At 42.3% G+C, this 16,508-nt stretch overlaps 1 protein-coding gene across 4 annotated transcripts in view; it reads right to left on the minus strand.

The window, feature by feature from the left end:
• The window catches only part of LOC122767637 (semaphorin-3F-like), a 56,067-nt gene extending 40,386 nt beyond the window's left edge, over positions 1-15,681 (minus strand). For all 4 annotated transcript variants that reach the window (XM_044023045.1, XM_044023044.1, XM_044023043.1 and 1 more), the window contains exons 1-2: positions 15,246-15,681; positions 13,465-13,631 (exon numbers count right to left, since the gene is read on the minus strand). In XM_044023045.1, the coding sequence (XP_043878980.1) occupies positions 13,465-13,582 (118 nt within the window). In that variant the 5' untranslated portion in view covers positions 13,583-13,631; positions 15,246-15,681. The remainder of the gene's footprint in view (positions 1-13,464; positions 13,632-15,245) is intronic.
• Positions 15,682-16,508: the final 827 nt, after the last annotated feature.

A 16,508-nucleotide genomic window follows, 5' to 3' on the forward strand; every position in this document is an offset into this window, starting at 1 on the left:
AAAACAGAGCCCTTCTGGAGGCTCCCAGTGAGGAGAGAGTAATCTACCTCCCCGGGCAAGTTTTTCTTGAGAATGTGGAGTATTCATTAGAGAGGGACAGTTCACTGCAAAGAAAATATCTGGGGAAAAGTGTGGTAAACTGCTGTATATCACCGCTGGGAACAGTGGGAGATGAATTGATGTGCATCTCCACTTGAGGGTCACGCCATATTTTACTTGATTTACTACATATCTGGCATGTGTTATAATACTGCCAATGTTTTTTTTTTCCAAAACCACATGATAGGCTATTAGACTTTCTTGCTTTTAGTGTACTTCCAAGCAGGTTTATACCCATTCCAATATGAACATTTAATTTAAGGCATGAAAATTGCAATAATTACAATAAAAATTGTGCATACTATATTTTTTTTATACAAACGTTCATACCGTCATACTGTATGAACACAAAGGCAAAGATGTGAATTTGATAGCCTCTCAAAGTACATGTTTGCTATGTAGGAATAAGTTCATAACTCTCAACTATCTTTACATACCACATATGAATCTGAGTAAAATTGAAAAGGACATGCTCACAGATGACTTTCAAGTGGTTATCATTACGGATGATGGTAATCATTGCAATTTGAAGTTAAGTTAAGTTTTTGAGTAAAACATATACGGTAACATTGAAATTACCCTTTAAAAACTGCACATTCTGCATATTATCCATATTATAACAACATATTCATTTTCCTCATTTAAGAGCTTTTAAAGCAGCAGTTCTTCCGAGTAATGAACATGTGACTCAATGATAAAGAATATTGCTGAAAAGGATTCTTTTCTTCGCGTAAACACAGTTTAACACCATCAACCTCAGGCCTTTTTGTTCCTAACATACATGTGAGGGAAGACGTTAGAACCAGGGCTGCAGCTTGAAGTTCCACTGAAATCAAACTTCTAAGAGTAGAACTTAACTTTTAACATTCATCTGTCACCACTCCTCACGATCAACAACCACTTGTGCCGCATTAAAAGCAGAAAGAACATAAAGGTATCCTTACTCAGTCTTGTATCGTACATCTCATGTGCACAAAACGTTTAATTCATCTTACTTTGTAAGATTATTCACAGCAGGCTTTTAGCAGAACCCAGTCCATTGAGACAAAATGAATAATAATGTCCACAGGCGTTATCAACAAACATTTACCATCGCATGGAAACATCCATCCCAACAAACACATAAATTAGGAAAGAGAGGAAACAGTTTGACAGGTAAACCATCAGGTGTCAGTGATTGTCCGCAGTCATGACAGCTCTTTTCAGAGCTGATTCAATCTTACCCTCTGATTAACGCATAAAAGTGAATTTTCTTGACATCTCAAATGGCAACCATTGCCAAGCAGCTGAGGCATGTTGCTAAGAGGGCGAGAGAGAGAAGTGGGGACGTATTAAAGTAAATATGGTGAAGGTAGAGGAGGGACCCAGCTGTGAAAAGACTCATAACGTATCTATCAGCAATTCTGCTGTCTGCATGTTAAAGCTATTTTAGAACTTGTCATAACATGGATCTTTTGTTCTATGAGTTCTTTCTCTTCCTGCCATGTTTTGACAAGGTGAAAGAAAATGTGATGGTGAACAGAAAGGCAATCCTAAAACATAATGTGAAAATCCCACATATGCATGTATTCCTGCTGTTCCATAGCCTCTAAAAAGAAAGGAAAATTCAGCTTGGTACATTTTTTGGACTGACGAGGAGACTGATTTTATGCTGTCAGCTTAAAAAAATAGGATATTCTGAAGTGCATGGATGGTATAAAGACTCAGAATAGTGCTTGACATCCTAACAACCCGCTAAATCAGAAACCACCTAATGCTAAAAAGCTATGAGGGGGCGGATTACCCCCAAGCACAGTAGAGAGAGAGACACTCAAAAAAATCTACTGGTATACAGGAACAAGGCAAATCTAATAGCATCATCTGCGTGGCGACCCCGAGAGAGAGGAGAAGCCGAAAAAGACAAAAAAAAAAGAAAGTCAGAAAATGTACTTGATGAACCAACAATTTCCATGCACTCAGCTCAGCCAGTGAGTCCTAAGATGGCCTGGAGATTAACCCACAAACACATGACTGAGCTGTATGGTTGGCTCAACACAGACACTGAAGAGTTAATTCCACAGTGCATTCCATCTCCTCAGTGTGTTGTTAAACATGCTGCATCTCACTTAATCATCATTTATCTCTCCACCACTAATTAGTTCCAATCAATTACCTTTGCTCAATGCTCCTTCTCCGATTTAAAAAAAACAACACAGGAAGCACTGCTTATTCATTGCTGCTCTTTTTGCCGGCCTTTTAAATATTCCCTCGGGTTAGTCTCACTAGCTTTTTTTCTGCCAGGGGGCCTTTGAAAGCCATTGCTCAACACAGAGTCCTACGTGTGACAGAGGGGGACGCTTTGGACCCTTGGACACCCTCTCGGGTCTCCCACTATGAAGAAGGGGAAGTTAACTTACTTAACTATGGCGTTAAGGTAGCAAACACTCGTCACAGTTAAGCTGTGCTCCATCTGACAGTTATGAGCAGAAGAGGAGTAACGCTGTAAAGGTGGGTGATGATATCAGTCATTAGCATCTGAGGTAGAGTTGGGAAGTTTGTACAAGCAGTAAAAGCAGCAGAAACACAACCACGACAGTAACAGATGCATGGATGGCTGCTTGCACACCGGTGGAGCTGAACTCCAGATAAGTGACAGAATATGGACAGTTACTGACTTTCTATGTGTGTAACTTTTTGACTTTGGAAGCCTCTCTAAAACTCCTTCCACACTTTCTGCAACTCTATTCCTTACTGTGCACTCTTGGCTGTCTTTTATTTCCACCCTGGAAGATGAAACATAGGCATGTCACAACTGGGAAGGTAGGAGAAGAGAAGTGATGCTAAAACCTGATCCACACTGTAGCCCACGAGAGAGAGAGATTTTGGAATGTTTCCGATAGGAGTAGGAGTGAAATCTTAGCCTACTCTGCCTGCCACTCTTCCTCCTCTCTGTCCTCCTTTCTCTGTCTAACCCTCCCTCTGTCAGGCTGCTTCATCACAGACTCTGGGTCTGTTTGTCTTCTCACAGAAAGGAAATGCAAAGTAGGCTGCTTCGAAACTCTGGGAAACGCCACAGGACGTCCCTCGGGGAAATTAAATACGACCACTAATCCACACGGTAAAGTGGCAATAAAGTATTTATTAACCCCCATAGAAGGGCTAAGCAGGAAAACAAGCAACTGGGTTAAGAAGTCAGCCAGGGACTTGCACACAGCAACAGCAATCCTCTCATTGGAAGACTTACAAAACAATAAGAGGACGTGCAGAGCTCAGAGCATATGCATCTTGCTCAGACAATCATGGAGATCAGAGAATCAAACAGGGGAGTGAGTGATTGAACAACGTGAACAACATTAAGGTAATTACTAAATAGTTTCACAAACACATCCCCTTATACTCACAAGCTTATGTGCTTTCACACTGTAACACATCAAACACTATGGGTTTGGTAAGGTGCCAGATTAGAGAGGAGGACGTAAACAATCGCTACTGCTCCTCTCAACTTGAGGACCTCATTTTTCACCTCCATTCAAAACTGCTGTCCTCCCTTTGCAGCGCCACAGTGGTGCTCCTCGGACCTGGACAGAGGAATCTATAGGCAGCATAGAAAAAGGCCTGCGGGATGCTGTGCGCAACATTCATTGGGGGGAAAAAAAAGGCCCGATGCCAGTTTGACGCCCACCCCCAGGTCTCCCAGAATGTGAATGAACTTCTGTGAATATGAGGCAAACCTACACAAACGCCCCTGCAGCTATAGGACCTTCACAGGGGGAAGAGTGTGTGGGCGACGTCAAACAACAACACCAACAAGGGGAGTTGCATGCCAGGGTTCCTCTTTTGACACTTTGTCACCAATCAAGAGGAGGTAGCGCCACAGGAGGGGGCCTGAAAGGATAGGTCACTGACAAAAACCGCTGGCTCTGGCCCAGCCTCTATAGATGTCAATGAGTGTCCATCTCCATATACTGCAATTAACACCTACTCCACCAACAGGCAGGAGGCAGCAATGGGGACATCTCAAAATCAGCATTTCAAAACCATCCCACGACAAAGACATCAAAGTGCATGCATTGTTTAATGCCAGAGTGCCCTTATGGGCTAAACTCTTCAACGTCTCTTCCATACAGCCTCATTTCCCCCTCAATGATGTGGAATAGTGTATGACCTCATCGGAGGAGGTGGGAAGACGGGACCAACCACACAGAAAGGATTAGATGGCAGGGTTCAGTTGGGTGAAACGCTGACTGTGATTTACTCTTTCAAACAAACACCATATCAGTATGGGGAATGTTGATTTACTTATTGTAGCCTGTGGCTGTTGATTGATGTCTCACTGAATAGAAGAAGCAGCACCGTGTCTGCCTTTAATCGCGTCTTTCCGTCGAGTGGAATGGTTCAGTCCAGTACGATACATATTTTTTTGTTTTTCCATTAGGAACAGTATCAAAATAACCGCCCCCGACCGCTCCATTTTTCGGTACCCTTCCCTTGGGGTGCTAGAGTAATGGTAAGGTACAGGCTTGCGTTTCCACTGAGAACAGCACCTTTATTTGATAGGCACATAGCGTGACAACGAACCAGATCTCAAAAGTCAACAACAAAGCAAACAATCGAGGACATCCAAGCTTTGCATGAGAATATACTGTGGGCATTGAAGAAACATCGCTCTCAAGGGAGTGACGTTTTTCTGTCAAGGGTGGAGGCAGACCGGCTCCACCCTGATCTTACTGTGCCTTATTACTCTGGTACCCCAAGGGAAGGCTGCCAAAAAAACATGAATGGCAGGGTTGGTTGGTTATTGTTGGAAATATTCCTAATGGAAAACAGAAATTCATAACGTACTGTACCAAACTGAACCGTTCCACCCAATGGAAACAAGGCTTTAGTGTGAATGGAACCAAGGGCATGTACGCGCATGCAGAAACTGGCTCCTTTCATTTTTATTGAACATCTGATACTTGACCCGGCTGAACTGATGCATAAACACTGCACTGATTAAAAGCAACCATACGTTTCAGAACAGGCTCCAGTTAAATAGATTACGTGGCTGATGAATGACTTGTAAAATGTTGGTTCGAGCATGGTTTAAATACAGACTTAATCCAGGTCAGCAAATGACTTCACCATCACTGGCATGACAATGTTTATGTAACTTTTGTAATCTGCACGTTTGCAGCCTGTATCTAGATCATGAAACAAAGATTAAGTGTCGGTGAACTGAGAACAATTTATATATTATATACCATGCAGTGCCTGACACTGGTTCTTTAAGTATTAGTAGTGTTCCAGCGTCTCCTGATATGATGTAATTTACATGCTGTATGATGTGATATTTGGTATAAAAAGTTCTACTAGTCTAGAGAACATGACAACACGTTAGTCTTGCTTAGTGCTTCATTATGTGTCCTGCACAGAATTTGCAACATAGTGCATATCATTTGAATGTGATCTTTAAACGACACACAAATATTGTGTACTTACTGTAGCCTTCAAAGAGAGGAAGTCTCATCACTCATTACTGCTCTTAGCAGCGTACGCAATGCAACTCAATCCCCCACAGGCAGAGGGTGAGAAATTATATTGAGGTTGTAGACCAGAGGAGGGGCTCTGGCCTTGACCTCTCCAGTCGGTGTCATGGCCTTCCACTTGACCTTTGAAAAACTACCACAGAGCTGGATCCACACAGGCCTGAATGTCTGAGAGTACTTTTAAAGGCTGATATAGCAGTGCTGGGGTTTTTTTTTATATATACACGCAGCCACAAACAACCAGTGGATGGAGGCAACGTGAGAGACTCTCATGTGCTGTATGTGCTGTAAATGTGGGATCACATATGGTCACAGGAGACAAATCCAGGACGCATTAATGCCAGGTGTGAAGAGTCGTAGGCTGTGATTAGACCTTAGATCAGGATGGAAACGTCAACACCAGGTCTGAACAGGTCATATGATGGCACAGTTTGCCTGTGGGTAGATAAAGAGTCACCCTTGCGTCCTGCTTCATTTAGTTTCACTTGAGGAGCACATTGAGAGAAGGTATTATCAGAGTCTAAACTGTAAACCCACTGTGACACTTGGGTGCAGCCTTGAGCGTGGTCACCGACCGTGTCTGATCCGTCTGGACCATTATTCTATCTGACACCTTAATCTGCCACTAGAGAAACACTAGTGCTAAGAATATATAGTGTTGAGCTCCAGCGTTGGTGCAGAGACAAAGCCAGTTTGAGTTCTCGACCCGTTTATCCAGTCTACACTATTGTCCTGTTTTCACAGGTGAGAAAAGACACCAAATCCCACAGGAACTTTTAATTATACCATCTAGAAAAAGCACCAACCTTGAAGCTTAGCAGGTGCACTAAATACCCAGTTCCCGAAAGCAGTTTGGCCAGTATGTCAATCATGAGAACACGACAGTATTATCTGTGGAACAAAGAAGTAGTACCATAGCAAAATAATTCTGACTGACAGTTTTCTTCACACCACTGAAAAGTTTTATAAAATCCCACCTCGCATTATGTGACTGACATAATCTCCGGTTACTATAATGACAGAAAAACCTCACCCCGGCAGCTATTGTGATTACAGGAAATCACCGAGCACGGTTTCATTATTTGGTTTTAACATGTGGAATCCTTTACTACTGCATCATGTTTGCCCCACATTCTGCATCGACCTAAAAGACATAATTGCATCAGCTCCGCTCTGTCTGTAATGGTCGCTCTGATTCTGTACTCCTGCGAAGCTGGAACAATTGAACGTCCATGAATTAAAAACACATGAATGGTGATGCTGCACAGGTGGGCAGAAAGTGATTCACAATAATCTGCACAGTTTGACTGGTATTTTCCGCTCCACTGAGAAGGGATCCGGAGGGAGGTGGAGGCAACAGATGCAACAACATGCCCATGAAAGACAAGACGGACAGACAACACTGGCTCCTTAGTGTTTTTGTCAGACAATCTCAGTTTCAGTGGAGGAGAAGCACTGACGGAGCCCGTAACTTGACTCACGGGGTGATACCACAGGTGAAACCCCGAGCACAGACGAAGCACCATGCCCTTAACACAACATATCCCTCTTTCTGCAGATGCTAAAAGAGAGTGGTACTGACATGCCAGGAATCTCAAACACCCTGGTCCCTATGCATTAACTGCTGTTTCCAGGGGAGAAATGAGTGGAAGAGGGAAGACAGACAGAACTGCAGCAGGACACCACGCAGTCAAAGACGGGACTATATTTAGTCGCCACTCTGTCACCTTCATTTTCCTCTGCCAACAATAATCCCCTATAGAGATGAATAAGAACCGCGTTACCTGCAAACACAGTACAGTATATCCAGCAGCCATTGGCCAGATGTTAAAGAAAACAACATTTCCTCTTTATAAACCTTAGGAACACCCAAGCGGTCTGTGATAGACTTTTACAACCTTGCAGCCATGTGCCATGAGAGTCAAATAGGGCAAGGTGCCAAGAGACTATATTCTATATCACTCAGGTACAATGACTTTTTTCATGGGCCATCATAAAAGCAAGGCTTGTGTGTGCTTAACAAGCATGGGACGAAGAGGATAGAGGATACTCAAGAAACATCAGCGCTGGGTGGGAGGCACAGACAGCACTGATGGTTGGCTGACACAGCTATGAGATGACACTTTGACCACAATTTTGTTTTGCACAGAGAAACTGGCACCATCGGAGACAAACACAAGATCAGTGCAGGTTTCAGGGGCAACGTGCAGAAAAGGTGCCAAGAGGAATATCACACATCTCCCACACATACAGTATAGTTGAGCAGGAGGAGGAGAGAGAGAACAGCACTGTCTAATGGTGCAAGACAGATTTAATATCGAAGTCTAAATGCAGATCACTTTGTGCCACATTTACCAGCTTTAAATACATCTTTACTGCGATGGGCATCACTTCAATGGTTGTCAGCAGCAAACTGTGCTATTTGCAGTTTAACTTTTTAAGTCAAGCATCAGCGACTTGTGTTAGAGATTAAGCATTACCTCACGAGATACCATCAAAATGTCATGTACTGTTCTCTAAAGTAAGAATGAGAACTTAAATATAGGAATTCTTTTAACATGTGTGTGTTGTTTCTTATATTGGCAGAGAACATAGAACTATTAATAATAAAAATCATATTTTGCTAATTGCTTTGTTTCAAACGGCATTTAACGGATTTAATTTAGCCCTTTTTAAGAGCTACTAAGAGCATACTACATAGCATATCATCACTTAGGAATTCACAATAATCAAATCAAACTGCCAAATTAAGACAAGTCGAATCACATTATGTGGAGAGGAAATATTTGCCACAGTATAGCAAATTGCATGTTCTTAGCACTACAGTAAAGACTGTTAAAACAAAACAGTGAATTTAGCTTTACTTACACTAGAATATAAACATTTTTAATTTAACATTAATAAGACAACTCACATAGATCATTCAAATTCAGCATATGTTGTACTTAAGACCGAACTTGTGCTGTTTTTCACCCTCAGCTGTCGCTATCGCATCATCCTCATTGCATTCCACTGAAACCAATGTAGCAACTGGTCCGGAAATAAAAACTAATCATGGTTTCTATCAGTCATCCAACAAACTGGGCGCATGGTTAAGGTTTGAGGCGCTCAGTGGCAGGCAGATAATCGATCCCTGATTCCCGACCTGTCAATCTCTCTCTCAGTGTTTAGATATAAACCCTGACTGGACGGTCATCCAGCAGCAGGTTTGGACAGGTCAGCCTTTCATTTTGGTACAACTGCGGCAAGTTTTGCAATGAAACAAAGAATGCCATGACACTGAAGCTTTAGTGGATTTACATCCTCGATACAAAACCACACCTCCAAACTTTTCTCCACCAATGACGTCCTCTGCGTCACAGTGTTGGATTAACCCCAGTTCTCGAACCCTGGGTTCAGACCAGACACAACATGAACCATCTTCTCTACACACACTCAATCAAACTTCAAACATCTGAGTTATGAAGGGCGACTGACAAGTAAGTGATGCTCCTGACAGGTGGATCACAGCAGAGTGCAAGCTGCGTTTGCACTTACACCACTATCACCACCCTACCGACTGTGTTCAGTGGTTAACCACCGTGCTTCAAGGGAGGAGAGAATTTTAAACTAAATATAACTGGGCTTTGCTGCAGGGGAGACATGCTGAGGGGTCTGGGACATGGCCAAAGTAACAGTGGTTTCCAATGCTTTGTCAGTCATTACTTTGCTACCGTGGGGGATAGACGGACTCAACGCTCACAAACAATAATTACAGATCACAGCAAAATCAGCAGCGGTGCCAGACAGCTGGGGCACTGCCTCTGTGGCCACGACACATTTCAACAATGCTGCAACATCAGAGTTAGGTTCAAGGTGCACCAGTGTGTGGTAGATATCCTGTACATTATCAACAACAGCAACAGCAGACAGTGGGACTTGATCAGTGACGGTAACGTCACATTGTATTTATTTAAAAGTACACTATAGAAGGATAGGAGAGGAAACAACAGTATATTGGTCTCTTTGAGATATAATATAATATTGAGTAAACACTCAGCTGGCTCCGTCATACTTAATCAGGTCAGTGATAAGATAAGAAAGACGCCTGATGTATAGAGCGCCAAGAAGAAAGTGACCACTGAAAAGGTATTGTGTAAAAAAAAAAGAAAAAACAGTAATAACAGTTTAAACATTTACCAGTAGAAGTGACGGCTTGGCGACAAGGGCAGCCACACACCTGCTAAAGCCAGAGCGACTTTTTGAACCTCCTCGCTCCAACACAAAACACACTCGGCCACACACACACTTACACCCAATATAGACTTAAGACTCTGCCGAGGAGTAAAAATAGGAGCCTGCTGTTTGGAGGGTGTGCGGATGAAAAATATGTGGAATAATGAGGAGCCCGAGTCACTTGGTTTTACTGCCACCTGCAATGCTAGTGGGAAGTGTGTGTATTGTTGCAAAGTTGACCCACATTCTGTTGCTGTCCCTGTGGATTTGGCCTTGTGTGTACGAGGAGGGAGGAGGGAGGAGGGAGGAGGACATGCTCTAATCCTTATGATGTTGTGGTAAAAGGTCTTTCCCTTTGTTCTCCCACATCATAATCCCATTGCTGGTGTTGCCAGAGGAGTCATTTCAAATTTCATTAATACCAACTGGAAAATGGTTAGTGGTTCATTGAGTTTATTCAAACGCAATTTCTGTGGCTCCGCCTTCAGATGTAGATTATGTCTATGTGGCTTTTCGAAGTGAATATTTACAGTCATGGAGACTCTTGACCCTCTGTCTCCGTTTCTTCCTGTTTACCGGTTGTCTGTTTATCTACGCAGACTAAAAGATGCCTTTGTTTAAACATATCTAAGACATCAGTAAACCTTTTTAGTCACCAGTTTACTCTATCAACCTATCAAACAGCATAGCAACCACAGAGAGCAATTTGTTTTGAATATGAATTTCTGTTCCTTGTGATTATTTAAGGTTTAAGGCTCAAGGTTTATATGCAGTATAAGGCCTGACATAGCAAAGCCAAGAGTGGTGATGTTATACTCTTTACAAAACATGGCATTGCAAAACTTCCACTGGATTGTTTTGTCCATTCAGAAAAATCTAATGTCTTCTGTTCTTTATGATCTAAAACTGCACACATTAAACAATTGACCTCTAAATGGAGTTGCAGAACAAAGACAGTCGCATGACTCCGGCCTTATCCACACAGAAACAGAACTTCCCGTATAAGATTTGTTCAAACAACATTGTTGTCTCGCAGAGACTCGAACACAGCTCTTGACTTTCACGTGTTAATTCAGTATTTCACTTCTCGTACTTGAATGCATCCTGAGGACAGAAAAATGAGGCCGCATGTGTCGCAAACCACCTCCAAATGTGATCATTGTGATCAAATGCTAGGACGCATTCAAGACGCATTGGGTGCTTCAGACCTGTACTTAGTGCTGTCCACTTGTGATCACATCACTAGAAATGGATGTACAGTAAATACCGGGTCTAAACAAGGTAATAGATCTTATATAAGGTGACACCCACAGTCACAACCACAGGACATGAAGAACTTACTGAAAAAAGGTTTTAGATTAAGTTTTAATCAAAAGTTAAAGTTTCTATCCAGTATCTTTATGACAAATACCTCACTGATGACACTTTCTTGCAAGAAAATTAAGAACGTTTTTTTTCAACTATGATGTATTGCGGACAAATTTGGATAAAGCAGGTGGATAGAAAATTACAAAGATAAAACAACAAAAAACAAAGGATTCTGTTTCCAAATAGTGAATCTGTTTGTATTCAAATGTGTCTTGACTTCACTTTTTGCACAGCAATTCTCAACAGCTGCAGGTAGAGAGTTTGATAATATTCCTGTTCCAAAGAATGCACTTCTTTGTGAATAAAAGTGTTTCATTCTCTCTCTTTCTGCAAAACATCAGGCACTGATTACACATGCTTTTCGGTCTTAACTCAGGGAGACTTCTTTTTCCTCGCAAACTCTGCACGTGATAAGCCTGAACAAAGTCTACTTCCAAGGTTTATCCCTGAGAAATGCTAATCTTACTGAAATGCAGATACAACTTTAAAGCCTTGGAGCATTTTGAGAGTGTGTCGACTTGTTTTCCAATATCACAGAAGGTGCTGTCACTGTCAAAAAAGCTGTGCACACTACATGGAGCCAAAGCAAAGCAATTAGGTCCCTATGATTTACTCTGCCTGCTTTAATAGGGACGTGTGGGCCTCCCAGATGGAGGTCATGGTTCTTAACCTCACTCCTCAGCTACCGAGTTAATCAGTTTGAAACATGTGTTCAGTTCTACGCTGAGCGAGACATTCAGATTTACAGCTGCAGTTTGACTTCTTTCTTTTTTTTTTCACAGCGGGATACAATGCCTTTACTGATCAATAATTATAAAGAAGGAACCGATAATTTGCACGTTCTTTTGCCGCAGTCTCACATTAAAAACCCACTTCTTCACGTCCAGTTCCACGAGGGATGCTGCGGAGAAGCAAACCGCCTTCCCAAACAGCTCAAGCAAAAAAAACCTAACGCATCATGATGCATCAGGGGAAGTGAAGCAAGCTTGCCAAGGTAAGGACTACACGGGCCTTCACAAAAAGCAATTAAGAGAGGGGGAGTCATAATATTGAATTGAGAGGGGGGTGCATTCCTTTGAGAGAGGCAGCAGCAGTAGACTGTGAAATTCATATTGACTGGAGAGACAAACACGCACAGGTAAGCAGCACAGCCCAGCTTTTTCCACCGTGCTTGTCAGCCGCAGAATAGTGCCTGCAGTTTGGGTGAGGTCAGCCATGCAAAGATGCACCAATATAGAGGAAAGTCTCAGAAACCCTTATAGAGCAACAACACACACAATCTATACGGCACTCTCAAAGCAACAACGCCTTTGCGTCAAGAATGGAATTAAAAAATATTTGGAAAAAAAAAAAAAGAAAAACTGCTGAACTCTGCATGTATGCTCACCGATGTGTAAAATCCTACTTGATTAAAGCAGGAAAATGCTTTCAACAATGAACCGTGCCCAGTCCACTTAATTAAGTCAACTTGTACGAGGGAGCGCTGGGAAATGGAAAGCAAAGCAAACAGGGGTGCTGCTGCCGCTCGCTCCCTCGGCTTTTCTCTGGATGCTAATCAAAGGCTTGATCTCCAAGCAGGACAGGCCTCGAGGACGTCGCTCTGCATGGCTGATCTTGGCAATTTGCTCGTGATAATACCCGCTCTCTTTCTCTCTCTTTCACTGCACCCCTCAAACCCCGGCAACCCATCAGCACAGTCGCAGAAACACACAAACACAGCCCCATGAGCCTCACTAGGGAATAATTACATAATGGGGGTAGAGTTATTACATGCTCTTTATTATCCCGTTTCTCTTTGTGCACCAATTTAGGGATTCCACAAAAAAAAGATGATTGAAGATAAAGACAGTGCATTTGATAAACTAAAACAATAATCACTTGGGTTGTTTCAAGATATGTATGAACATAAATCTTCAGGTTGTGCATCAGCACAGTCACTGTGTTTTTAATTGTTTTACAGTGGAAGCATCTGGTGATTGTTACAATGCCTGGAGATCTGATGAGGGGGGCAGCGAATGAGGAAAGCCTGATTTGTTTGTGGTCTGCTCTGTGGTGTAACACGAGAGTCTGGTGATGCTGTAAGTTCTTCCTCTGCACAGACCTTCAGCGGTTATCAAAGCTGCAATCGCTCCGATTCCACGTCTGTCACGTCATCATCAGTGATTTGGCGAGCAAGCATGTGGCAGAGTTTAAGAAACCAGCAAAGATTATGACGACTTTGAAATAGTCATGGCACCATTAGCAAACCGGGAGGGATGAGGTTCAGGCTTCCTACCTTTAAAAGAGATGAAGACGCGAGGTGCGGCCAGCGGATCATTGATCAATGGGTTGCCAAGGGCGAAGCTGGACAGTGCCAGGAGGGCGTGGACCGTCCACAGACAGTCCAGCTGCATGGTCAACCAACCTCCCGTCACACACAAAGACTGATGTTCTGTTTAATGTCTGCAGGTACAAAAGGAAACACGTGAGAAGATGCTTCCTCAATTTTACACAGCAATAAATAAACACAATAAAACATGCAAATACATCTGTTGACACTAATTATTTTATGTGACATGTCAAATCAGTGGCTCCCAAATGGCCCCATTATCCCCAGCACTGAGGTGTGTGGAGATTACACCCAGATCTCTGCAAGGTTCCACAAAACCGATGAGTCCTGAAGCACAGGAGGGGAGTTTATTCAGGGATAAGAACACAATGCTTCCTTCCATCTGGTAAAAATGTGACAAACCAGTGGAAATGCCACTGAGTCCGAAAACACATTCCTACGTAGACACCGTTTTACCTGAGTGTGCTTCTCTGTAATTATGGCCTCAGCTAATGCCAGGTCACACCGCGTCCCCACACGTCCCCACTCTCACCAGACAAAGACTTGTGATTGGCTTTATGGAAAATAAAATATTAACTTCTTGCTGAAAGGCATGCTAAACGGTTCGATGACAAATGCTAATGGGACAGTTTAACAAGTGTCTCAAACAATAGCCGCGGACCATTAATTAAGCCTTGGGGTTAAAGAATGCCAGACAGGGAGCCACCACAATGATCCACACACACATCACAGATGTCAGAGACATTCATCAACTCAACATCATTATCTCGACCACATGTCCACATTTACATGTCTAATTGAACTTGTTTTCTGTTTCTGTTTCTCTGGATTCACAGTTCCACTACAATCACTGGACAGTTGGACCGGGACACATCTAAAACACAACTTCGGAGTCATTGGTGCAGCCAAAGAGTCTTCTGCTGCCCGGCTGGAATGGATTTATGGGCATAAGCAGCTGTTTAAACCTTGGGTGTTTACATACAATTCGTTAAGCATCCAGCTGTTTATTCTGAGACAGAGGCCAAGTCCTTCACACAAGCACATGAACTCAAACAAGACTTTTACACACTCACATTAAACTAAAAAAAAAAAGCCTGTACACACCGAGTCTCATTAAGTCAATGAGTCATTAAATCAAAACAAAACAAAGCAAATTACCAGTGTAAACTGCAAAAGGCTCAATGGAACTTACAGCCTATAGACAAAGGACAGTGACCACAAATCGGCTGCTTTATCCAGTGGTCAGAAAATAATGAAAAATCTCTCTACTCTGGTATAAATGCTGATGATACCACATATTTAAAACTTTCTTATCAATGTTTTATTCACACTGTTGCATTCAAAGGAGATGCAAAAATAATGCCAATGTTGCTGGAACTTAACATATATATATATATAGTGAAATGTGAAACAGGCTGGCAGCTTTGGTCACACATGGACGACAGAACTGTAAACAGTCTGGTGCGCTATCAGAGCGCACAGTTAACTGGGCAGAAATTAAACAAATAGTCATGGTGATGGCCGCAAGAATGAAAGCCTGTGCTCTATCAGAGACATTTGTTAGAATTAGAATAATGGAATAAATATTTATGAGAGAAAATAAAGCAGAAAGGGGGAAACGCTGCAAATAAATGATCAAGAAACACACCCAAATACGCACAGCTAACCTTTCATTTAAATTCAAAGAAAATAACATGATCAATAGATAATAACAAGCAGCAATTTACCTTGTTGTTCCAAATATAACTTCAGGTCCAACCCTGTAAGTCATTGAAAATAAAACAATTCCAACAGATCGACCACTTCCACCTCCAAATATAGATCAATACTAATTATAGTGGAAAATCCCGGTGCTGCCGCTGGACAGTCCGTGTTCAAGCAGAGCGGTTTCCGTGGATTATACCTGCGCTCAGCGTGCGCTTAATGGCACCAGAGTTGACAGCGTGGTGTGACAAAATGAAAAAGGGGGAAAAAAGAAATGTTTCTCTAGTTCAGTCTTCTGTGGGACCGCGAGGTGTGGAGATGTTGAGGGCGCACGACCACGTTCAACATCTCATGGGAGGAAATAGTCAAATTAAGAAAAAAAAAAAAATAGTTGGAAACAAAAAGTCCCGGTGGGTTAGAAGAGGTCCAGACACGCAGCGTGTGCTCCTCGGGAAAGTTAAGCGCTCCTGACTGTAGGGAGGCAGGACACAGCAGGTGGATGCAGAGGCACATTTGCCTTAAACACACCCACAAGGCGGGCAGCGCAGAGACGAGCCGCCCATCAGATTCTGCTGAGGAGAGAGACGCGATGTGATTTTTATACACTGGATCATGTCAGGGAAGCTCATAATGATCGTTACTATCACACAAACAACACAACTTTAAGACGAGGCAACATTCGTTGACCCGTAGGTTTTTACTGTTACTGTTACAATGTAATCTCACCAGATATATTGTTAGACAATTGTCTTTTCTTTTTTCTTTTGCATCTTTCTTTCTCTTCTTTTTTTTTCTGCCATAGTAGCACCATTTGCAGTGTCACACAAACACGATTAATCACACAAAACAAGCACAGCAAAGAGAGACAAAACAAATGTGTCTGTGGTAATAATTCATATTCACAATTAAAAAAGAAAAAACTATTTAGAGTGGGCTGACTCTGACGCCATAAGATATTACGGTACTGGAAGAGAACAACATATATTCTCAATCCAATACAGCATGAATAGGCAAAATGTTTATAGTAGAAATTCAACTTTTAAATGAAATCCACCTAAGTATCTATATGATCCTGGGTCTAAACAGGTTTCTCACCAGGGGCAATAGGTTCAAATTCAAATGACTCTACAGCTGAGACTGATGAACATTTCCTCTGTGTCTGCTCAGTTTAGCTGCTGATGCATTATGTTCTTACTTAAAACTTGAGACAGTGCTCAGAATCATTTATTCCATCAATGGGTCGAGCTTGAAAATGATCAGTTTGAAATAAAATATGCAAAACACTA

Source organism: Solea senegalensis, linkage group LG4 (assembly GCF_019176455.1).
Source record: "Solea senegalensis isolate Sse05_10M linkage group LG4, IFAPA_SoseM_1, whole genome shotgun sequence".
NCBI lineage: Eukaryota > Metazoa > Chordata > Actinopteri > Pleuronectiformes > Soleidae > Solea > Solea senegalensis.